At 35.3% G+C, this 27,100-nt stretch overlaps 1 protein-coding gene across 1 annotated transcript in view; it reads right to left on the reverse strand.

Annotated features, from left to right (window-relative positions):
• The window catches only part of LOC139120636 (serine/threonine-protein kinase 32B-like), a 94,770-nt gene that overhangs the window by 36,607 nt on the left and 31,063 nt on the right, over nucleotides 1–27,100 (reverse strand). The window contains exon 4 of the mRNA XM_070685152.1: nucleotides 8,780–9,105. Coding sequence (XP_070541253.1) covers nucleotides 8,780–9,105 — 326 coding nt within the window. The remainder of the gene's footprint in view (nucleotides 1–8,779; nucleotides 9,106–27,100) is intronic.

A 27,100-nucleotide genomic window follows, 5' to 3' on the forward strand; every position in this document is an offset into this window, starting at 1 on the left:
TTTCTCCAAATGTATCTAGGGTTATCAAATTCCTCAAGATTTCATTTGCAGTTTACATTTTTAGTGACAAAAATTACTTTCTGTGAGAGCCTTTCTGTGATCCACATTTTCCAGAATTAAAAGTCTTACACAATTCTCGACTGCAGAGTGACGTCAGTAGGTGAAACGCAAACGAGCAAGGTGAATGAGAGATCAGACGATACAGAAGAGCCAATGATACAGAAATTGTGTGGAAAAAAGCAGAACTAAAACATTAAGTTATGTCATTTATGTATATTGAAACTTTGAATATTGCTTTGGTGGTTGAAAAATCCGAACTTCAATTATTTGTTTTCACGGCGCTGTAACGCAAAAATGACGTAAGAACCCGCAAGTACCTGACCCGTGGTCGAGAATAGCGTTACATCTATCATATCCACCTGACATGAACATAACATTTGTGATGCCAAGCTCTTGTCTTGTTAGTCATCCGACCTTTCTGTTAGGCAAACATTTTATTTGCATTGAACTGGGTTGGTCATGTAACATAGAATTATTAGCAATGCCTATTAATATGGTAATAACTACAAGGTATGATGATAATGATAAATTTCTTATGATACAAAAAAGGGTTTGCATCAATACTTACCTCCTGGTCTGTAATAAATTTGATTTCAAGTTCAAGATATTGAAAACTAAATGAATTTTTTCCTTGATATTAAAATTTAAAGATTCTTGAACACTAATTCCTCAACGGCTGTTTGCAAGTCGCATATGCAGACCATGGAAAGCTTTTGGAAATTCAGTGTTCATTTGATGACTTAACACACATTCGCCTTCTGTGATTAAAATTAGTCAAGGTATTTCAGTCATGATCCTGCCCAGAAGGTCAGATTAGAAAGTTAAAGCACAATTTTAGTAATCTGCTTTGCTAATGTGAATTTAAGGATGACATTACAGTAAAAATTCAAATACACATTATAAGTTGCTTGTGTAAATGGATTAAACCCCAAAACAAGGTCTTGCAAGCAGTAGTCAGTAGATTTCATATTTGTGCTGAAACAGGTGAGGTTTGACACACGTCAACCTTTTGTTCCGTGGGTATAACCAGTTACAAAAGTAGAACCATTTTTATAATATCTGTTAATGCCTTCATATCTGCAGGGACTGACAATGTTAGCTTTACAAATACCAATAAAACCCTTGGAGTAAAGCAAAAAGACTAGAGTTTCAATCGGAACACAAGTGTCACATATTCAGTCATGTAAATTCAGATGCTATCACATTCTTGTGGCTGCTAAAATATGAGGCACGTACAACTTCCATCCTGTCGATAAAGTTGCGTAAATTTTCCATGACATTATCATGCTTATTTGGGCTTGGCAAGGTGCCTTCATACGCACACAAAAGGGACAGATGGTAGATCTTAATGTTATTCAGTGCTGGTTTGTTTGCTTAAACTGACTGGTAAGCTCTGAAAATGGCATACCCCCTGAGATTTGTCAAAACATGGTGGCCATATCATTGATGCAGTGGTGCAAAGTTACATGGACAATACACTGTTCTGACACAAAAAACTTTAACATTAAGAACCTGTATTTCTCTAGTGAGCAATTGCGGCAAAGCCGAATATCTGTGGCTGTGAGGTTACCTGCATCAATCCAACTAACTTTTCAAAATTTGAACATACAATACCTTTTTTGAATAACACAAGGATACTCTCCAAAGGTATCATTTATCTCATTAAATCATTAAGTTTTTTTTCTGTAGAGACCTGAATTTTTGAAAACAACAAACAATATGTCAAACTCCGAAGCCCTGAGTTTCACAATCTCGGTTTCAAATTTGCAGTCAAGCATATGATCACTATAATTGTTGAACGTCAATCACTTCAAACTGACAGAAATTAAACATAATCATCAAATCAACAAATGAAGATGAGTGGCTCTTTTTGAATACTATCATTAAGTATGATCCTTTAACCTTTTGACTGCTGTAATTTTTCCAACCAAAATTTTATTGCAATATTTTACCAATTTTTGTGAACTTTTCTATAAGTTTTTTCATAATTTTGGACAAAATGGATATCACATTTCATTGGCTACAGTTTTTTATCAAAATTTTGGTGAAAATCAGAAAAAATTGACTATAGTATATTTTATAGAGGTGACAAAAATAGACTATGGTGCTCAAAGGGTTAAACATTGTTGTTCATATTGCATTCCACACTGCTTTACAATTGCACTTGAAGTCCCAGCAGCAGTGACACAATTCCTTTGAAGTTCACCAATGGGACATTACAGGAGATTAAATTGAAAGTTAATCCTAATTACAATCAAACGACACTTTCTGCTGCCCAATCCTGCATCAGACTAAATAGTCTCTGTCTGTAGCACTGCTTCAAATATACATAACATTTAGCCCACAGTGGCACTAACGCACATGACAGAATAATTAATTTTAGTGACAGTCAAGCTGTCCACAATTAGTTTGTGGCAATCAATTCACAAGACGACAAGCTCTTCAATAATTCCACAGGGATATTGAGCAACTAAAAATTCAACTTGTCCTGATGTTAAACCCGTGTTCTTTGTAATTATTCCCTGCAGTTACTGTTTTTGCAGGTTTAATTCCTACAACAGTATCCTCAAGGGTTAGACTGGCTATTAGGAATTTATCTGAATCTCAAGGCAGTATCACATATTCATTTATCCTAATTAACAGGCAAAAATGGACCTTTTGTATCCAAGGGAGTACTTGTCAGGTGTGTACATGCATGTTTGTAATCCATACAATGGATGAGTCAACCTCATCTATTGCACATTCAGACCACAGTTTAGCTATGTTTGGCACTTCAAGGGTTACCAAAGCAAAACATGTAAATTTTACAGGTTTCTTGGGAGCAAATACCCATGACTGATATATTTGGTGATGGTACCACTATGTGCCCTGTTACTCAGGGCACACAAAGTCTTTTAGACAAGGAATTTCAAAAGTTTTTTTGTAGTAGCCGTATATCAATATAAGTAATGTATAAATTGTTCTTGCATCTGACAGACATCAGGTGAGCCAGTTCCATTGGACGGCACAATACAACACTGTACATCTGCACAGTGACAGCTGTTTATCCTCTGACTGCAAACTTACCCCTGATACAGAACAAACGCCTTATTGGACACTGCCAATTTTCTACAAGGTAAGTGTCATGAAATGATTAAAGGCACAGAGCATATCCTTGTTGAACAAGGCCATCCTTCACAATGTCTGCAGGTAATGGGCGACAAGTGAGACATTCCCATGGGTATCATTTGCAGCTGCAGGGGGAGGGCACGGCAAAGTATACACGATTACCTGTCACTTTCACATCAAAATTTTAGGACATTATCGCGGTACAAATGATACCTGTGGGATGGTGCTTTTATTTCATGAGCTACTTCGATACATAAATGGCATCCAATGGGGATTAAGCTAGCCTTCCAGGTCTAATTCAGATATTCACTGCACTTACAGCAGGTGGTGATCAAACAGTCCTGTTATTCTAATCTTTTCAGCCAATGTTCTTGCAGATCTGTCCACCCACACCACTGGAAATGATGGCATTGTGCCAAAATACGCTTTTGGTAAATGTTATTTTCCTATTAAGCTGAACCATAGCAAAGTCCAATGCTCCTGCTTAGAATCCTTATACTCATTTCATTGTTTATTAATATTTCAAATAATTAATCAACTGGGATTTTCAAAAGTGATAAGAAAAATGATGTGACAGTTAGATGTACGGTATGGTTATTATGAATATGCAATAAGTCTTTACCTATTGACCAAATCTACTGGGTTCTACTTTGGGGTCGTCGATAATAAAAGCTGACGCACAAGAAACGTAATTCCTTCGTTTTACTTGAAACCCCCTCCCTCCCCCCTCAAAGCGAAAGTTCTTATGCGAAATCAATTTCGTATTATGATGCCGTTTCTGACAAACCCACACGCACCTCTCCGATCCGCACGCCCATGAAAAAATACCGGAAGGCACATTAATAAATATAAACCTCCACTTTACGCGTTTAACTTTTTAAGACAGAACATTTTAATGTATTTCGCACATACATGTTTCACATTGAAAAAGCATACAAGTTTTTATTTCACATTCATGTCTTTTCGTTGTCTTTTCTGTCTCCGTATTTTGTGGTCATTCTGTTCTCGTTGAACGCGAAGGTAGTATTGCGTTCTCGCTGCAAAGTCGCACTTCAAAAACAATAGAGGAAAATCCTTATGCGATTTTGACGCACACAAAACGAAATGAGCTTTTACCCCCTCCCCCCTTAACAAAAGAATTACGTTTGTCGTGCGTCAGCTTTTATTATCGACGGCCCCTTACATGACCCATGTCAATTCACTTAATGGACACAAGTGTGTCTGAGACTGTAGCCAGTCATGCTTGTCTAAAACAATTGCCTATATTTGGCCAGAGTACTTGAAGTAAATTTGCAATTTCTTTCCAGATTTTAAAGACGAAGCCTTTACCATGAGAATTGTACTCTTCAATTTATAGAACATCTGTGTCTATTAAAAACTGCACAGTCAGCCTCTTTGCCATTTATAACTAATGCAACGTCTTCTTCCAAAGAACAAATTGACCACATGAAAAATTTGACACATCAAATTTTGTATGTTACATTTCACTTTTATATAGGACACCACACATTCAGTTGAAAAACTAATATATTCACCATATGACTCTTATTGATGCTGAAGTTCCCTTGGCTTTTGGAAACAAATTAAAACCCAGCTCCTTTCAGAAATACTGATATGTGCACGTTTAGTAAGGACTGATCACAACAACACATGCTCACTCTAAATTCATGACTGACTTTGTCTGGCTAAAACCCCTGAAGTTTATCGGATTGTTGTTATCTCAAAGTCCTGTTTCAAGAGTGCAATTCTCATATGCTTGTTGGCTTGTAATCTGGAAATGAAGATTCAACAGACGGCGGACCCTTGGGTAATCAACATTCACTCACGCTAGAGGCAAGAGTGGAAGGAAAATTACACTTGAGAAGAAACCCTCCAGTCTAGAGTGCTTTTACAGCCTGTAATAAACACAAAGCACAGCACCACTTAAAAGTCATGATTTTGTTATAAATGTCATCTTTATGTCCGTTTGCAGGCTTTTGCAGAAAAAAAACACATGTTGCGCGCAGTCATTCTCCCTTCTTTGGAATGTTTATTTCAAAGAGTGTCATCAACCTACTATCTGAATAGATCCATGTCCAACCATGAATTTCAAAAATACATTTCAACAAACAAGCTGCACTTCACACCAATAAGATAAAAGTGTTTGGTCGTTTATTGCATTCAGCTATTAAACAATCTCTATTTTTTGTGGATATTTTACATGCATAGTAATTTTATGTACATTTATTATAAACAGTGATGATGGATGCCTTCTTTGTAAACTACCAACAATTGGAATTTGGAATTATAGATTGTATCAAACCAATAGAAAGAGACTTATGGAAAAAGATACATCTCCATGACAACATAGTGTAGGTAACCTGTGTCTGAAACCCTAGCCTATACATATCGGGTAGAGGGTACAAGTTGGCAAGCCTGAGATGGAATCAGTTCCATAAGCCATAGACAGTAGAGGAATGTAAACAGTAAATACAGGAACTGGAAAGGGTGTTGTCCTGAGAGCAAAAGTCAAAATTGCCAGCTTCATTCTATTGTCCAGCAAATTACAGTATAAGAATTTAGTTTTTGTCATATATATATTCTGTCCATCAAACCAGATAATTTGATGTCAGCATCTTTCAATTGTCGCTTTGTGTTGATTGAAATATCACTGCTCCAGTTTTCCTTTTGTCTATAAAGTCATACTACTGATACACATTGTACAGGTAAATGTACTACCAGGTACTGTGCAAGCCATTTAATAAAACCCTCCTCAGAGGCCAGCATTCACAGAGTACGGATTATGAAACTGTTGTGTAATTTATCCACATGCACAAAAATGAACTCATGCTTATTTGCTTTGGCTTTGAAATATGGTCAAGTATACTGTTTTCTTTTTTTATTGCTTTGCCTTTACATTGAAAAAGTTACACAATATTATTAATAACAATCATGTACCGGTACACTCAACTAGCCCATAATGGGTTCAAGCATTTTTTGTGTTGCCTTTTGCCGGCACAAATTACACTGCACAAACTGTACAAATCTTATCCATTTGAGCATACATAAGTTTGAGTGACTTTCAGATTTGTAATACAGATTTTTAGTCATCTACTGAGAGATCTGAGTTAATTTAGATGGAACACGATGGCATTCAATTTTTTCGCACTACACACGCTAAGGCAGTAACATTCAGTTGCATAATGCACATTACAATAACAGATCAGAAACCATTTCATGTACTGAGTAATCACCATTGCATGATGATGATGAATATTTTATGAGCATTCAGTAGCTGTAACTTGTGATGCATTTTTAATTAAGTTAATATATTTTCTCTTTTGGTCATTTTCAATTAGACCTATTTGAATAGAGTAATGTTCAAACCACCAGATTTCTGACGATAAAAGACACGACGTGGTCCTTTACTGTATGAACCCCTCAGGCAACTTTTCATGCCACCCCTTATCTTTATTTTCAGCTGTAAATATTCCGCACTCAAAATATAAGCCTGATTACTCATCTGCACATGGAGATCCCAATTACCCACTCTGTTAACCCATGATTATAATTTAGAATCACAGATTGTACCAAACCAAAAAAATACCGGTATGCTATAAGAAACTTATTGGAAAAGATACATCTCCATGACAACAAAGTCTATATAACCCGTGTCTTAAACCCCTAGCCTATGCGTTAATGCCAATTACCACGGATGAATACCCAGTAAATTAACACAGCTAGGACAGCCATACTTCCAAGCATGCATGTACATTGTATAACACGAGTTGAAAGCAGAGAATTGATTATCTTCTTCTGCAATGCAGTCATCAATACCTACAGCAGGGTTCCATTCAATTTACGGTGTTTGAACCACATCGCTGCATTTCCCTCTTATTATAAAGCAACACCTGGACCACATAATTCTCATTTGAAAACAACCTTTTGTAACCAGGGTCATGCACCACTTATGCAAGGCACTTTTTGTCAGTAATCTGGATTTCCCTGCATCTACTTTAAATCCTCAACATTCTAGATCTGTTTCGCCCAGATTTAAAGTTACACATTGATAGTCTGAGAGTGGTTTATTGGAATCTTTCAGACATCAGTAACTTTCTCAATTACCTTCAGGTTATTAGCTGTGGTACAAGTATCCATGGATGTAAAAAGAGATATCCATGCAGTGTCTTGCCTGAACATTTTCAAAGAAGCTGAGATCATTTTTATACAAATTGTGGTACAAGTACATACAGTAACAGCATGCACTTTCACTTTCAACTAAAGTTTGTTTTCAACTTGAGAGGACACGTAACGGCATGAAACCCTGAGATATACATTTCATAGATAGGATTATGTCATTACTCGAAACAGAAATACAAACACTGAATTGATCATGCTGTTTACACATTCCAAACAGTGTGAACATGCATGCACAGTTTACATGAAGGCATTAAACTTTCCTTTATGATTTACAACTCTCAGCTATGATCTATGATTATTTGTTTTGTTAAGAAGCACTTTTTCAATGTGTTAATTCATAGTATGTGCTTTCAGGAATTCAAAGGCATTGGAATATTTACTTATTTCAGCATGAACCTAAATTCATGAAGTGTCTTTTCAAATAAGGTATAGTATTGACTTCTTTAGTAAAGTTTCATTTTACCTACACGAATACTATTCAACAGGTTTTGTATTATAATTACATGTTAATCTCATTCATCATTGGGTTTATTGTTGGTGCTTTCAGCGCAAATTTCCCTTACTATTCTTACAATATCTCACAACTGTTCCAATTTCAAAAACTGTAGGCCTAATAAAAGCCTGTCATTTCTACATACATATGGTCAGGACCCCTGCTGGTAATTGGAAATTCTTTGCTTCCTGGACTGATGATCGCTGAACCTTAGTTTAATCCTGACTTGTTGCCATGGCATTGGGAAAACAAATGATAGTCCAGTCAAGATGGTGATTTATACCATGACTGAAGAACACAAAAGACACTTTTTTACTGTCATAAATAATCTTTTTCATTAAGGTACATTGCCCCTCGGGGACAGATATTTAGTCTCTGAAACTTTTACAATACATTTTTGCCTACCACTTCTGGGGCTCATTCTGAAGCTCATGTGTGAAAATCAATTCAAATCAAATCAATAATTTTTCCCCATACCATTAACACCAGTATGGCGGCCATTTTGAATTTCAAGTGTTGGTAAATAGTGGGTAATTTGATTTTTGTGGTATCAAATTTTGCCGGGTGATCCCTGATTTCTCGATTTCAAAAGGGAGTGGCTTAAAGTTTCTTTGAGGAAAGTGGACAAAAGTTTAAGTCTTTCAATTTCACAGCGCAAACTACAGTACCTTTATGTATTATTTCAATTGGACTCTGCACATCTGACATGTCGACAAATCTGAAGACAAAGACCACTGAACTTGATAAAAATACACTAAACCACAAAATCTACCGAACCTAATGTGCTATGTTATGAGTTTCCCGGTGCAAACAAGATACTGTATTTCAAAATTCCCAGTTGTTCTTTGCGGTTATTGGGTGTTAAAATATTCAACCTTCCTCTCTCCCAGGAGACACTTTGCATTATTAAGCTGACGCTAACATCGGCTATAAACTCACCTATGAATGATAAAGTGACTCCTCAGGTACTCCAATGCGAGGGCAATTTCACAGATATACAGTCGCACCCGAGTGGAGTCAAATTTCACATCTTGTTGTATGTGGTAGCGTAAATCCCCTCCCAGGAGGAGATCAACGACCATAAACATGTCTTCCTCATCCTGGAAGGTGAACCAGAGATTCACCAAGAAAGGATGCTCCAAGTGTTGCAGTATCTCTTGCTCACGCAGTACATTCTTCACAGCATCCTTCTTGATACAGGCAGCTTTGTTCATGTATTTCATAGCAAACATCTTCTTTGTGTCCTTCTTCTGTACAATACATACCTGATAACAAAACCATAAGAAATTGACAGAGTGAAATACAATGATTTGATATTACATAGCAAGATTGCATGATTAACAGTGAAAATAATATTGGTGGCTTACAAAGAAAGCTCCACTGTCTACCAGTTGTACGAGGGTGTACTGTTCCGTTGACTACTCTTACACACCTGAGAGTCATGATTGACTTAAGAAGAGCTGCGTGATGAAATGTTCAGACAAGAGAGAGATCATGAAAATTCTTGTGTGCCAAATACCTTGATAGGAAAGAAATATTTTTAAAGAATACTAGATAGCTGTATTCAAATCAAAATAATTGATCGTACGTGTATGCATATGGCAGAGTACTCAGTCAATACATGTATGGTGTTGATACCCACTGTCTTTTACAACCATTAATTGTTGTCTCATCTTTGCTGGTTTTAATTTACTGGATGAGTGTTTCACAGATTCATGTATATTAAACTGAGCCATTAAAATGAACGTACAGATCAACACACAGATATAGGATAAGTGCATTTAATGCTTTGAAAGTGAAATATTTTAACTTTTGCCCAAACTTTCCTCAATGAAACCTTCAACCATTTTCTTACCAAATCAGAATTAAAATGAGGGGTCACTATGCAAAGTTAGGTACTAGAGAAAAAAACTGCCAAAAAGTTTACCGATACTTCAAATTCAAAATGGCTGCCATCCCTGTGCTAACTCCATGAAGGAAAATAAAATTTTTGATGTTCAAAAAACTAATACTGTGAAAATTTTCCAGACTGCATAAGCTTTAAAATGAGTTCCCACAAGCGGTAGATCAGAAACGTATTGAAAAAATATGAGTCCAAATAGCTGTCCCCAAGGCCCATTCTACATTTAGACATTTATCTACGATGGTCAAATAGATGGACATACTGGATATGTACCTACTCCTGTGCTTATCTGAGAAAGAAGGGACAGAACCCATAAATCTAATAAAATCCATGCCGAGACCTTTTACAAGTGAAGAAAAACAAGTGGAACAGATCATGCATAACAGAAGCCATCTGTCTGGTTGATTTCCTTGATCCCCACTGCTAGGTAACAACAGCTGACATTAATCAATGGACTGGAATATCCAGGCTGCGATTTGTCAAGCAGTCTGCTATGAAGAAACACATGCATCAACAACAGCAACAATTTATCGTGATGTACATCATCATTCAAGCCCATACTCTGACCCACCATCATTGTCTGAAATGTCTGTTATTAATTCATCCGACCCATCAAATACTACGTGTACACCATCATTCCAGCAAAAGAAAGTGTACATTTCTTGATTTAAGATTAAAGGCAACCACGGACAGACTGCAAAGAAATCCTTCCTGTCACACAGCTGGTTTACAGTTTGTAAGTATCTGAGATGAATCCCTTGCTATTAAGTGACTGCAACAGCAAACTTTGGAGAACCGTCCATAAATGTGCGCTTTATAACCCAGTCATCAACTTTAACACTTCGGAGTGATCATCTTTTGCAAAAAGGGATGTGTTTTGAAACTGAGCCAATTAACAAAAAGAGACACTATATTTCTGGGAAAATAATCCATCTATTATTCAGAAAGTAAATTTGATTAGAATGGCTTGCTAGAAACAGCTGCTCCCTACACTAACAAAAGTGTAAAGCTACCAGCACTCTGCCTACAGGCAGGGGCACACACAAGTATGTAAATACACACCTTTCTTAGTAAACATGCATTGCCAACTTTTAAGCTATTTATTCACTTACATTTACAAGTATGATGCATATGAATGAAACAGAATAACTGATAAATTTTGTCTTTTCAGACAGTATCCAGCCATTCATTTTTATCAATATTTTTACAGAGTTACTGCACTTGTTTGGTGAATACTAACACGTTTATTGCTGTACTCCCTACAGCATGTTGAAATGCCAGTTTAGCAAAACAGCCCGTATATCATCGATCATATTATCATTGGCAAGTAAATTTATACTCAGACTGCAAATTCATTTTGCCATATGATAACGTTATTCAGATAGATGGAGTTGAGATACACTGCACTTGCAAATTGGACAATCCATAATGCTTGAGTAAGCAGTATTGCTATCTAGAGCTTCCCCTGCAGGCCACAAAATATGACAAATTTATATCAAAATTTACTGCTAATGTCCCTCTGACCATTTGATTTGATGGATTTCCACAATATTGAACAACTTGCACTGATAATAGATATAACCTTGATGTGTCTCAGTGCATTCATTCACAGTTCTGGTAAATTATTCTTTATAACACCTACAGTACACATCCATACAATTCATAATTTATTTGGCTCCTGGCTGTGTTCAAAACAGCATTGCTTATCAGTACCATGGTAAATTATCTTATATAAATTCCTAGTGATATAGAAGAAGAATATAAACACAACATTTTCCTCATCAAGACAGATTCATTCACATGAAAGGAGAAAATTCATAAATTACAACCATAATTTTCTTATTTCTTTCTGTGTTTCTTTCCTTTTAACAAAGTGCCATTTGCATGCAGTGTTTTAATAATTAAATAACTGATTAGAGTGGGCACGTCTTGAATTATGCATGTAAAAATACCAACAATGAATGATAAGGTCCCTGGAACAGTAAAATTTCATCTGTGCCTGAAATTCACACACTGAAACAGAACAGAACCAAATTATCTTGGGAGTGGTGTGTGACTAAGACAGATTACTGACTACTGCATGGATTTCAGTGTACTTGTGCTGTAGTTGACCCTTCAGATGCACTTTTCTTACTCAATTTAAGAACTTAATTCCAGTTGTGGCTTTGACACGGCAGCAAGTCCCTAGAAAGCTGCCCTTTTCAAGACATCTGCATGTTTGTTGTTACAGTTTTAGTAATTTAATAATTATGATTTTTGAAACATCTGTGTTCATTTTTTCTCTCATTATACCTTATTAAATATGAATTAACCATGAATTTCATTGCTTTAGCATAGTTTGAGCAATCCAAGAATTGTAATATCAGAAAAAGAAAGATAAAGTTCAAAATAGCGACTTGAAAGAAGTTAAGAAAAATACAGTTATACTAACATAGATTAACCCTAAATGTGTAATACAGTTTGTCAATTACTATGCAATGTAATTAATTCATTAAGTGAAACTCTTTTGCGCTTATTGGAACAACACACTATAATCATTAGCTTGATTAACTTCTAAATATAGATGGAACATACAGGTAGGCAACTACAGAACAGGTGGCTGCAATAACTTTTTCAATGTTCCAAATCACCGTTTACAAGCATACAGAAACACCAATCTCTTAACCCAAGAACACAGTCAATAATATCAAAGACACTGTTAACTATGCATTTCTGATGAATTGACTGCTGCATGATGAGCCTACATACATATTTACACTGAAATTCAAACTTTTTCCTTCAAATTATTTTTAGCCTTATCATTTTTGAGCAATTCATTATGTTTTTGGCTAAGACATGATACTTTACTCTTACAAATATGGTTCATTATTTTCACTGGTGAAAAAAAGTATGGGATATAAATGCGGTGTCTTCAATCGGGTTCAAACTCACAACCTACAGTATCCAGTCACCTAGTGGAAAAGCAATACACAGAACCACTCGGCCAATTCCCCACCCTCAAAAAGAGTTACTAAATAACCGAGCTTAAAGTTGTAACGTTTGATAATGTTTTCGTCATCTTCTTTCTATAAAACAAAAATTAAATTTCTTGTTTCCCAAATGTGTGTTTTAAATACAAGGAGTTGGACTTACTAAGTCATTGAATTATATTGACATTGACAATATTTAATATTTTTGTTAAGTTCTTATCTGTACTAAAATTCATTTATCCATAATAACACTGGACATTATACACTTATGCTGTGTTCTCAAGTTAAACACAGGCAGTAAAACAGAACAAAATACTGGAAAGTACATAAAAAGTTGTAGCTGATATGAGCTTTAATAGAAATATTAAAAGATTAAAAAGCACCACAAAGCTACAGTTGGATGTCTACAGTGTCAGGGAATTATGGGTAAAGTCAGAGGTTTGCTAAAGAATGGATGAATTGTAAACATGTTTTCCTGTCCAGTGAATTGAATAAGATGGATGAATAGGTTGTTTGAAAATATTACCAGTGAAATATGAAACTTTTATATTGGTATTCAGTCGAATAGGTACATCCTGTGTGGCTATGTTGACTTAGGTATACATTACTGATTACATCTCTCTGCTCTGAATATAGAAAACAAACATTCTATACAGGAACATTCAGGTACAGATAAAATAACTGCATCATGCAAATTGAGCCTCAAGTATCAATGTGCATGTTTATGCAAAATTTCAGAATGATGATTTTTTTTGTAAATTGTACAGCATGGCGAGCAACAGACCAACTATGTAACTGCATTCTAAATATTATAGAAAATGGCTGGAAATGACGGGGCCGATAAATTACATGTTTACTCAACGCAGTAATGTTCCTTGATGGAGATAGATACAATGGATGAATATAGAGTACTTGTGTATTATTGAAATATAATTTGTATTGAAAGCTTATTTTTCTGTACAATATAACTGGCTAATATGCAGCATTAAATGACAAACACAGCCATTAACCCTTTGAGTGCCAAAGACAATTTTTGTCACTTTTAAAAAATATAACGCAGACTATTTGTTTTAAATCTAGACAATTTATTTTCAGATTATCCCCAAAATTTTGATAAAAAACTGCAGCCAATTAGAAGTTATGTCCATTTGGTCCAAAATTATCATAACTATTATAGAAAAATTCATAAAAATTATTAAAATGTTGCACTAAATGTTTGGAGGGAAAAATTACAGCACTCAAAGGGTTAAGCTGAAGACCTGATTGTAGCTATTCTTTGTCCTTTCACTATATACATGTACCACTGACAATAAGATGCCTGTATTAATCTACCGATTTAAACTTATGGGTCATTCCATCTTGTTCAACTCTTCTGGGATAATCTAATGCATTTTTCATCAGCTAAAACAACTCAAAAATTGGATAACCATTCCAGCTGCAACATAAGATGATGATGCCTGGAGGACAAACAAGATCACTTTTCACTGAATGTTTACTACTATAAGTTTCTGCTATTTCACTCACACAAGTCACGACTCTGTACAACTTGCGCTAATTTTGATGGTCAATGAAAAGATTTGTTCACTTTTAATTTACATGGTACAGTAAGAATGTTCTTTGCTCATTCCTAGTCAATAAATACTAATTGTTGCTACATGTATCTCACATTATAGAGTGTGACACTGTTAACATATGTAGTAACATAAGCTGACAACTCACAGTCTTCTTACAGTTTGCAATGTTTGGCTGTGTACAGGGATATTATTTACAATACAATAATAACAAAGCTTGTTAATGACTTTTTATACTTCTGATAAATTTACAGAATTTACATCAGAAATTAATAAGCAAATAAAAGAACTCCATGCAGCCAATACTAGAAAATGTCAATTTTCACCGCCATGACATAAACCAATCAAATATTTCATACACTCTAGCAAGAATTATCACAAAAGACAGGCTAATAATACAACTACTTCCATGAAGTCCAACAAAGGAATTCACTGATGTTTTGTATTCAGAAGCACAAAGAAATAGGATAACCGCTTTTTCAACAAAGGGAAAAAAAGGAATTGCGGAATTGGGGGATGTAATTTTTTGCTTTGCCTAAGAACTGCTGTCATGATGTAGTCAATATGCATGCTGTTCAGCAGTCATGAAATATCAATGCTGATCAAACAAAACTCATAAGCTGTCAACAAGGAATCAATAATTCTAGGCAATACATGCAGTTTCTGTCTTCAAGGCTCTTGTGAAATCCAAACAATTCCTGGAATCTACGCGGGCAGAAAGTGAAGTCTACATAAAATATAATGCCCTGGAAACGGAAGAGCACTTCTTATGTTGAAATCAAGTCTGATAGTGCTTGAAGTTATCTTTTTTATGCATTTGCCTACAACAGCTGTTTATTCAAACACAAGTTACCAGATTTTTGAACCACCTTTCTTAGAAGTAGGAATAATAGCCCAGCAGTTTTGATAGCTGATGTTTTTGCTAGATGCATAGGTTCCATAGGTCTTGAGTTCAAATCTGACCCAGCACTTACTGAATTCAATCATTTTATTAATTAACTATACAGCTTACCAATTGCTTTAAGCACAACAAAATGAAGCTATAAAAAGCTGGAGTAAATTTATGTCCAGCAGTATAAAGATCTGTGGAACAACAATAACAGTACTATGGTTTATGGCACTTCAATTTACCTTTAAAACACAATGTGTATGCAGAAGATGGCAATTCTGTAAAGGAAAATATGGTTGCATTCACCGAACTTGTATATAATGAATTATGCAAGTCAGTCATAAGGAATATTCCAGAAATTGATTTTGTGATGTGGAGGCTGGCTTGCATTATTCATGGATGCCTGTGAGGGATACATGCATATGCAGGTGGACAGGATCAATTCGATGATGGGAAAATTTCTTTGCTACAAATAGATATCCTAATTTAAATATTTTTCTATTTCTGAAAATTGTCACCATATCAGCAAGTGAACAGAGCGCCAACACTCCGATCAGATGTGGCATCTTTATTCATTTCAAACAATTTAGGATGGGTTTTTGTCCCTAGCCAATGTCATACACTAGTACAACTATAAAGTAAATCACGTTTGTTATTAACTTTGCAATTATTTCATTGATACTAAGAGCTACCAAGTTATTCTCCTAATATTTGATTACTTCAAGTTTCTCATCATATATGTATTACAAAAATGAACATGTCCCTTCTGTCATGTGAACACTACTGTCTTTGAGAGATGTACTAGTTTCAAGATTTATTATGTATGATTATAAACAAATCAATCATTGCATTTATCAATTAATTAATTATTTATTGAAGAATATGCTAATAGTAATTAATTAATTATTTGAATAATATTATAACAGTAATTAATTCATTTAATTATTTATTGAATAATATTATAATTCAGTAATTAATTCATTTATTATTTATTGAATAATATTTCTGTATTTGTTCAGCTGTTGATTAGTGTTGTTGTTTACTTGACTTATATCTTAGGAAATTTTATCTTAAAATAGCGACATGCAATAATCATTGTTATTTAGTTTAAATTTTTAACATTGATACATTTTGAAAGGCTTAGAGTCTTATTTAGCAGACCAAAGGAATTTTTTAGCTAGAAGAAATATCTGTGTACAGGGTGCTCTACCTATGATATAATGATGTAAACAAGGTGGAATTTGACACAATGGAGCTAGATTACAACTGTGTCTTCCTTGCTACTGAGGAAGTAAGTGATATTCTTGTTGGCTGCACAGCAACACTTCTCATGACTAGTAACAAACACTATACCCACTGGCTTGTAACATATGACTTACAGAAGAATTGAGAATTTGAGTGGAAGGATGAGGAAGCAATACTGATTCCATATACCGTAGATTTAAGTTTTGCCGGTACTCAGAATCGTTGAAGACCCGAGATTTTCAACATTATTTAGTTACATCATTAGATGCAGTGATTAATTTTCATGGTAGCAGCTATAGCTAAGGCCTGTATATCCCTGGTTCTTACATTGTTTAGTTCTTCTCCAAGTCACACATTGGGCCTTATCATTTCAATGTTTGATTTGCTTCATTGCCAATAATTGCACTGATAACAACAATTTGCCATCCAAGCTAATCCCACAAATACATTAACACTTATTTACACCTGTTTCAGACAATATTATGTTAGCTGGCTTTGCGGATGACAGTTATGATACATTAGATGCTTTTGACCGTCAAAAAAACAATCATCATCCACCAAACATAATAAAAACACAAGAAATGAATGGGATTATTATTTTATTTGATAAGTTATGTAAGGTAAAATTAATAACCGGAACAAATGAAAGGTGTCTGTCAAAATAACAGAATTGTAAAATCAATTAGGGCTAAGTTGACGGGAAGGATGATGAGAAAACGTGAATAAGAAGCAAACTGCAATGAGGTATGGGACTGTACAAACAATAAATGTACAGATGATGTACACATGATTTAATGGGAAAGCACTGAGTGTGTAAATATAACCGGTATGCCAAAACAGCATGACAGTGTGTTAACTTCATACCCTGACATATGTTAAAATTACACTGTGAACATTCAGCCAATTTACGATCATGTCATGCACTACCAGCAGATATGCATATGGTGGAATATCATACATCTGATGATAAATACAGATTCAAGCTGAGGGACCAACATTTCTATGACTTTTGAATGCCAGTAAACTTTCATTTTGCAATAATTGCAGCCATAATATGAAGGATGAACATTGTCGTGTTATTGAAATTTTAAATGAGGCGCTTTAAATAAAAATCTTTGTTTGCCGTCCGCGTGCAGATAGGTTTTCAGAGAAAATTAAGAAAACAAACACAATGTTAACAATATTACCAATAATAATATTATATTTCCAACAGAAACCAAATAAAAATTGAGCTTATGTCAATACACTTTTGTTTTTTGTCTGTGTTTATTATTTTCCCAGGCTGGCTGGTAGGTTTTTGCAAAAATTCAAGGATGGCAAACAAAGAATTTTCTTAAAATGGCCTGATGGTTATACATAAAGATTGTATGCTTTGTTTGAAATTTAGCCCATGTAACAAGTACAAAATCATGCTAAGTCTTTATAAGAAAAAGGGATTTAAGCAAACTTGCAATTATGACCTAAGCTTCTTCAACTAACTCGACAATATGCAGCAAATTTTGGGGTACTCAATTAAATGGTGAAAGTTACATCGAGAGTAACAGAATTCAAACCAATATTCTTCGAAGTGTCATCCAGCCAAGAATTCAAGGACATGACCATTTGAACCAATACAGTATTGCAGGTTTTCTAGGGGAGTTATGTCTTCCTAAGATATGTGTGTAAAAATCTTTCCTTTAACATAAAGACTCAGATTTAGAAAGTGAAAGGGAGAATTAAAATGACAAGAATCCCATTACGGTGCATACCAAAATCGAAAAACAAATACCACTTTAATACACACACATTGTACCGGGCAGTTATGCAACACCAATAAATTATGCATACCCTGAATTTGGCTATGTACTGCTGTGATATCTAATTGAGAATTCACTGAATACTGATAAATTTGAATAATATGATGACAATTTAAGGATAAAGACAATATCTGCAATTCTATGCATATACCGGTAGATGTAACAGTACTACAGAGTATAGCTGTAATACTGCGCAGTTATGTAAAACAACAAAGTTAAGCCGGCAGTCTTGCATTAAATCTTAATGTGCCATGATCTAACACTGTTTATGATTAAAAAAAGCATTAAGCAAAATACTGATATCCATTATAATTGCATAGGTAGCCAATCAATTCACAATCATCTATGACTCATTCAATTAAATCTATAACTATCACTTTGTAGCAGTAAAGACCACAATCACAAGTGTGACATCGATCTCCCTTTATAATGCCTGCAGTAAATTTGCAACAACAATAAATTTGTGTAAATATGACATTTACCGTCATACAAACTTCTATGATTTTAACGATCAATTCTACAATTTGGCACTTCTCTCATTGTAGTATTTTGGAAATGTAAGCCTTTGTTCTTGGAAAATGTTCATTGAATTTTTTTTAAATTTGCAGTTTGGCATGAAAGTCATAATCCTGACTACTATGCTAGTTCTATCAGTGGTGACATTACTGCTTACGTTATTGCAGAGGTTGAGTTTGCACCATTAGTTGCCGTTTTTTCTAGTTTGACATCCAATTAATGCTTTGTTATTTCAACCATATCAAGAATAATACACCTGTCCAGTAGACTAAAAAAACTTTAATTTGCAACTTTTAGGCAATAGTGTGATCATTTTCAAGTTCTCTTAAAACGCCAAAAAAAATCTTACTGAAATTATACACAGTGCTCCATTAATATGTGGACACAAGAGGACTATGTAAATATTATTCTCAAGTTTAATGAGATAGCAACTGTAATTATGCTGAAAGAGGATATCAATGTGATCCAAAAAGTTTAGAAGCTGCAAACATTTGCCAGGAATAGCAGACTGTTAACTTTGTCTCATTTACAAGCCTGAGGGAAATCCCAACATCTATACTTCAGATCAGGGTGTGTGTGGTACAGATAATGCATGCACATACCCGTAGAGGGGTAACATGCAATTTGAAGATGCTTTGATTGATAATAGCTCTCACTGACAATTCACAGCTGGTGAAAGATCACAGAAACATGATATGATATCAGCTGTGTTGTAATGTCTCATAAAATCGTGACCAAAAGTTTGTATACATGTTGCCTCTCCCCGACGCCAGTGGCCAGAGCAACGTTGAGCGGCGGGGGCGCCGACGCATCTCCTGGGCAGAAGTTCCTTTTCTACACAAGAAAAAACGGAACTTGGTGTGATAATTAAGATGTTAGTATTGTAGATTTCTAAGCAGTAGCAGTTTGCTGCTTGTGGGAAAATAAAGTGATCATTGCTGTGTGAAAGAAATATGGACTTTCAAAATGTCTGTTATCAAGAATTTCTGGCAATTCATACATTCAGGTACTTCAACACATGTAATAATCATAGTTTTCAAAGCATAACATCTGCAGAGTAAGGCATCTGTAAATTGATCAACAAACTCGCTCAGAGTTGATCAATGCCACAGATAATGCATTATAGCAGTAACCATGACAACATACTTGCATGGAAATACACTCTTTGTTGATGGCTGTGCTTACAAATTTTACCAGAACCATACTGATGCTGAAAAGAGAGTGTCGGTATATAATTACGTACATTTCCATGTGTTGAACAAAAATGTAAGTCAATTGACAGAAAATATTCTTTGATACATGTACCAGCTTATTTACCCACCGGGCATGATGGCCTGAAAATAAGGAAGGGTAATTTACTCAAGGTACATGTATAAAGAAGAATACAATATATTTAAAAATTAAGGTATCCTTCATAGTACTACAGCTTAATTAATTTAATTTCTTCTAAGATTATACGAATACTTAATGTAGGCCCTTGAAATACAACAAACCCCACTTACATGTATCTTAACATGACAGTTAGGTATAACTTTTGAATGATAAATGGTAAGGCTACCACTGTACTGAGATGTAAATTTGAAAAAATTGCTACACCTACACACCCAGGGTATTAAACCATACATGTACATTCTTTACTATGGTGTACATCACAAGTGATTGCAGGATTTTCATCATAGACGCACGTATGTTGTGTCACGTGTCATAGAATAGCTGCTGCCAATGTCTACAAGATACACACTGCCTTCTTTTCCCGTACATGTGTTGATTGCTGCAGCTGGCAGCCTTATATATTCTTGGACATGTGCCAGGTTTTTGAAATTTCACTTACAGTATTGTTTATCACAAAGCACTACTGTTGCTATTCCTGTAATAATAATTTTCAAACTTTTGTCGGAAATTTTGGACAAATATTAACTTTCGCATATCAATGATATAACTGTAATGTTAGTAATCAACACTATGATTACTCCTCAGGTAAGAAACCAGGCAATGATGTAAGCAGATTTCTCTCTTCACGGCAGTCCGGTCTTATATCTTGAACATTTATTCTGCACAGGTTAAGCAAATTTGGCTTCATCTGTTTCTTTCTTTCTTTTTTATTCATATCTCTAAAGAGGCTACCATGTAAAACACTACTAATTCACGCAAGTTCAAGCAACTACATGACAGCTAGTATGACCACCAAACACAGAAAGCTTAGCAAATTGCGAGATGTTTCCTTGCTTATACATATACAGTACGTACAAATATATCAGTACAAAATAAAACCTCGTTCATGATTCACATTGACATGAAAACACTTATTAAGAACAGCTATGAGAGTTATGTGGGCACTTATCACATGGTATGAGAAAAGTCTATTTGGTTACACATGATCCCTATACAGCTATACCCTGCAGCTATACTAATGACAGTGATCAGTCTTTGAGATCAAATTCACATTAAACAGTACTCTGGCGGTAGAGTTGACTTTTCAGATCCTCAGATTCAGATCTTCAGATCCTCAGATTCAGATCCTCAGATCTCAGACCTCAGATCCTATAACTTCAGATGCAGATTCATAATTAAAATTTCACAATTTCACAGTTTAATGAAATATACTGATAAATAAAATATAATTTACATTTGAAAAGGCTTTAGAAATTATTTTATTTCTATTTTGAATCTTGAACTTAAAAACTTCGATCTCAGAATCAGAACGTCATCTGTCGAAGACAGGGTGCGCAATGATTCCACTTGTTATGTCATCACGTGAACGTTCCCTCATAGAGATAAACACACCCGCGCGCGATCGAACGATCAAGACCGCGACGATCATGTAAATGCTGGCTATCGACAGTCCGTATTTTACCATCGTTCGTAATATTTATGGCGAGGGAATATAACTAATTCATGTTGGAGGCCAGTGACCCCGGGCTAAATCAGAATTCAGGGGTCGGAAGAAGCAAGTTAGCTAATCTGTAATTGTAGACCCGTGTTCGTTGAAACTTGTTTCAGCGAAAACGTTTATGTAGACTTTTTTTGTTTTCATAACTGCCTTGTACATGTCATATTCAAATTATTATTTTAAATATTGCAATCATACTGTTAATACGGATATTGTAAAAGGCTTGTAAATTCGAATCTGCATCTGAAGTTATAGGATCTGAAGTCTGAGATCTGAGGATCTGAATCTGAGGATCTGAGGATCTGAATCTGAGGATCTGAAAAGTCAACTCTACCGTACTCTGGCTGAATCTATCATGTGTTCAGTCTCGAGAAAAAAACATGAAAAACCTGACAATGTTGTGTATAATCTTTATTAACTCTAGATGATTAACCAAACGTTTTCCTTTAAAAAATTATTGAAATTTGATTATAATAATTCTTATCAGCAATTTGGCCTATTAATTTGGCTATTTTGATGAAATAGGCTGTACGTACAATCTGTGTAATCTTATCATCACTATTTCTTTATTGGAACCATTAAGAAATGAACATATAATACTTGACACCAACTCACACCCTTGAACAAGTAACATTTTTTCACGTCACCATATGTCAAACCCTGGGCATATGATAAACTGATAAACAATTTGCTCTGCAACATTATTCAAACTTAGAGGTATCGATACATCAGTGCTTCAGCTCCCTAGAGCACGCCCATGATGAATACCATATGTGTAGCAGTTGTTGTGCTGATCTTTATCAAGTTTTAGCTGTTCTGTGAACTTTCAGGGACATCCTGTGGGGGATGTTTAATACGTTCTCATAATGTAGATCCTAACTATAAAGTGTTGGATCTGTATGGCTACTACAAAAGTATCATTCATTATTAAAATTCAGGGAATGCTGGCATGTGTACATCAGATAGTCCTATAGTAAGTACAGTAACTATATAGGGCCTGTGTCAGATAAGTCAATCCCTTTGCCTATAGGATGATTTATAATTAATGATGGCTAACTAAAAAAGTAACTTGTTAACTGTTTCAAGTACACATGCATCATTTCAACGCTATCCTGATGCCTGTGAAGATGAAGGGGCGCTGGATATACCACCAAGCATTGTCAGTGCACTTGGTCAGATACTTGAAGATATTACTGTGTACAGCTCTTGGAAGTTATGCACCCATTCAACTTCTCTCAGTACAATTGTCATCCTAAGTTGCATGTGGATTTGACCATCTTTTGTTCCTTATAAAGCTCAGAAAAACGTACAGTCCTTGTTTTACTAAAAAAGTAGAAAGCTGGCAGTGAAGAATTTCATGAAATATTTTTTATAAAAAAATGATGAAATTTATCAAAATAATTGATATTCCATCACAACGTCAACCTAGGAAACTACTGATTCAAACAAATTCTGAACACAATTTGGAGTTGGCAGCTTTCAAGAAGATGACATTGATTGATGAAAATGGACAACCACCTATTTGAAGCTTTGCGTCATCAACATTGGAGATCAAAAAGAGAGATGTTGTGGATAATGTGTTGTGCTTCTTACGGTAAAAGCGTTTTATAAGAAGTTTAAAGTGACATGAGATAATGTCACAAATGTCACAAAACCACGAACAATCATTAGTTTGATAGTGATGCCTTGTTGCCATACGTGCTTGTCCATATCAAGGTGCACTATACACAGACATGACTGATTAATGAAATTGATGCCATAATTATCCAAAACGCGGAGGAATTAATTTGATGAAGTCGAATGTGTCCTGGTTTTAAGGTGAAAAAGTCACTTGAAATAATTAAAATGCACTTTCAGAGGTAAATGGTCTTCTCCTAGACTCTAAATGATTCTATTTTCACCTGTGTAGATAGGGCAGCAGCCTAGGAGTGAATCAACTACTTATCTGGCTTCTGCAATTTTCTCTTCAATATCAGTCAAGTTTTGACATTCTAATCTAATCCTGCCTCTGTCTATGTTAATCTGACAGCACACAGTCTGTCTGTTCAATTATCCTGTGTGGCAATCACTAAAAGTGTTCACTTGTTGACTCCATGAGAAATGGTTACTGCATGATCTCTTTATGATGTCAATACACTGGGATGATTATATAGTTTGCCGTTCTGTATGGCATGGAATCAAAGTTGTGCTCACCCAACACAGAAAGGTCAATGTTTTCATATTAAAGCCGCACGAGTCTATCAACTGGAAGGAATAAGCTCATCAAGAAATTTAACTAAGACAATTTAATGGACATGACATTTCAATATATCAGAAATACATCTATATCTGTATTATTACATCCTCTCATTAAATATTAGGGGAAAAACACATTTAGCAGATGTAGGCTCATCATTTATGAATCATTTCTGACAGTTTTTAATGTATCGATCGTTTGTTTTAAAAAATCCAGAAATATATCGATCAAATTTTCATATCATCCTGGCCGTGTCTCTGTCCCTAGCAGGTACATTGATAACTAAATTTACTGAATCATTGCAATCAACTTGTAGGACCATTTCATCCTCATAGTAATGCTGCTTAGAATGCTACACCACACAAAGATGATTGGGAGCAAGGATATGTAAGTATATATGCAAATTTAAAAGTCATCGTTGATGACACAGTCCCCACTTGTTAATGGGTACTTTGATTACAGGTCCTCAGAGAGGATAGAGTCCTCTTCATTAGGTCTGTGATAAAAATACTTTTAAATTTGCTTGATACATGTCTGAGCTGTAGTTCAGGACATGAAAGAAACGTAATAAAATGGCCACATGGCGGCCTTATTGGATCGTATCACAGAACAAATCTATGTGCATATGTATGACAGTCATCCAGCTCTATGGGTTTGCTCAGAATTAGATATATGCATAATTAATGAGGTACAGTATGAAGCATCATAAGGTCTCCCATCATACCATATATGAAGGGTGTACCACTTGTGGTTCCTGAGTTATGGACAAATATGTATATTTAAGGTCAAAGGTCATCGACGTCATGTGACATTTTGTCAAAAAAATTGTATTGCTAAGTTATCCCTATATACCAAAAATCAGACCTCTAGCTCTATTTGCTTGCTCAAAATTAGATATGCACATAACTAATGAGGTACAATATGTGGCATCATAAGGTGTCCCGTCATACCATATATGAAGGGTGTAGCACTTGTGGTTACTGAGTTACGGACAAATATGTATATTTGGGGTCAAAGGTCACCGAGGTCACATGACATTTTGTAAAAAAAATTGTAATGCTAAGTTATCCCTATATACCAAAAATCAGACCTCTAGCTCTATTGGCTCGCTCAAATTAGACATGCGCATAATTGATGAGGTACAATATGTGGCGTCATAAGGTGTACCGTCATACCATATATGAAGGGTGTACCACTTGTGGTTCCTGAGTTATGGACAAATATGTATATTTGAGGTCAAAGGTCACCGAGGTCACGTGACATTTTGTCAAAAAAATTGTAGTGCTAAGTTATCCCTATATACCAAAAATCAGACCTCTAGCTCTATTTGCTTGCTCAAAATTAGATATGCACATAATTAATGAGGTACAATATGTGGCGTCATAAGGTGTCCCATCATACCAAATATGAAGGATGTAGCACTTGTGGTTACTGAGTTATGCACAAATATGTATATTTGAGGTCAAAGGTCACCGAGGTCACGTGACATTTTGTCAAAAAAATTTTATTGCAAGTTATCCATATATACAAAAAATCAGACCTCTAGCTCTATTGGCTCACTCAAAATTAGATATGCACATAATTAATGAGGTACAATATGTGGTGTCATAGGGTGTCCCATCATACCATATATGAAAGGTTTAGGACTTGTGGTTACTGAGTTATGGACAAATATGTATATTCGAGGTCAAAGGTCACCAAGGTCACGTGACATTTTGTCAAAGTGTCTGAGATATCTGCGTGAACGGATGGACTCATGGATGGACTCATGGACGGACATGACCCAATCTAAAAGCCCCCTTGACTTTATCTTTGGGGGACTAAAAACTGTGTCACTGCATCCTTTTTGCAATATGAATACGATGAGAAACTAAATTTTTATTTTTCTTGGCCTTATACATGGGAGTCTATGGACTGCTATACATGGGAGTCTATTGACTGCCTTATACATGGGAGTCTATGGATTTCCTTATACATGGGAGTCTATGGACTGCCTTATACATGGGAGTCTATGGACTGCCTTATACATGGGAGTCTATGGACTGCCTTATACATGGGAGTCTATGGAGGTGAAAACTAAAAAGTCCTCTAACACGGCCAAATTTGATCGCATTGTGAAACAAATCGATGTGCATCTGTATGAGGTAGGGTACTATCCTTGTACCAAGTTGAACGAAATCGCTCCAGGCGTCTCTGAGATATCTGCGTGAACGGACGGAGCACGGACCCACACACGCACGCACGCACGGACACACGCACGGATATGACCAAACCTATAAGTCCCCCCGGACGGTGTCCGTGGGGACTAATAAACCAGTGACCTGAGACAGTAGATGATACACAAACATGATTTTTTTCTGAATATTAATATACCAACATATTCCTTAATTTTTAAAAACAATTAGTATATTTGTGTTACACATCTAAAATTTACCAAGAAAATTTAGGTAGCATGTTATGATAATTTAAATATTTTTTGAACGCATGATTGTTTCATGACGAATTATTCCTAATAAGCTTTTGAATTGGCTCTGTGCATTAGATGAAAGGACGATAAAAATTGTGCTTGTAAGATGATGACCTTTGACTCTAAAAACTTTGATCGAAGGCACGACATAAGTAACCATGACAAGTAAATGTAATGACTCCAACAACTGTGCTTATAGATGACACAGCAATAAATTATAGGATCAGTAACTGACATGATGAGCTGATTCTCTTAAAGCCTAGAAATCTCGAGAAATCCAAACAATGTTTACTTCAGTTAATGTCAAGCAGTGGCTTTGAAAGATTGACATTCACATCATATGTATCTGCCAGAGAAACATTGAGGGAATATCTATTGATTAAATCATGAACAGATAAGTACTTCAGAATTGTTCATGAATTTTTCATTACTTGATGGCAAATTTATGACAACGTGAAATCATCAAAGTGAAATATTTATGTTCAAAATATTGGTTTAGATGTGTGAAATAGAACAGACTTATGCAGATACAAAATGAAGCATTTCATTTTTTTTGCACAAACAATGCCTTGACACATCTATAATGAGTATCTTCAAGTTGTTTCCTTCTATCATCAAATCTTGCTGTCAATGCAATGCTTTGTACATATCAGAGAAATGTCCTTTTGGTTCTGGCATGCTGTCGAACGATAGCATTTATCTACAAAAACACACTCAGAGTCCATATATGTGTACCATACACTGACAGTCACAAAACCAATTGCACCTTCTTAATTGT

This window comes from Ptychodera flava, chromosome 20 (genome assembly GCF_041260155.1).
Source record: "Ptychodera flava strain L36383 chromosome 20, AS_Pfla_20210202, whole genome shotgun sequence".
Classification (NCBI taxonomy): Eukaryota; Metazoa; Hemichordata; class Enteropneusta; family Ptychoderidae; genus Ptychodera; species Ptychodera flava.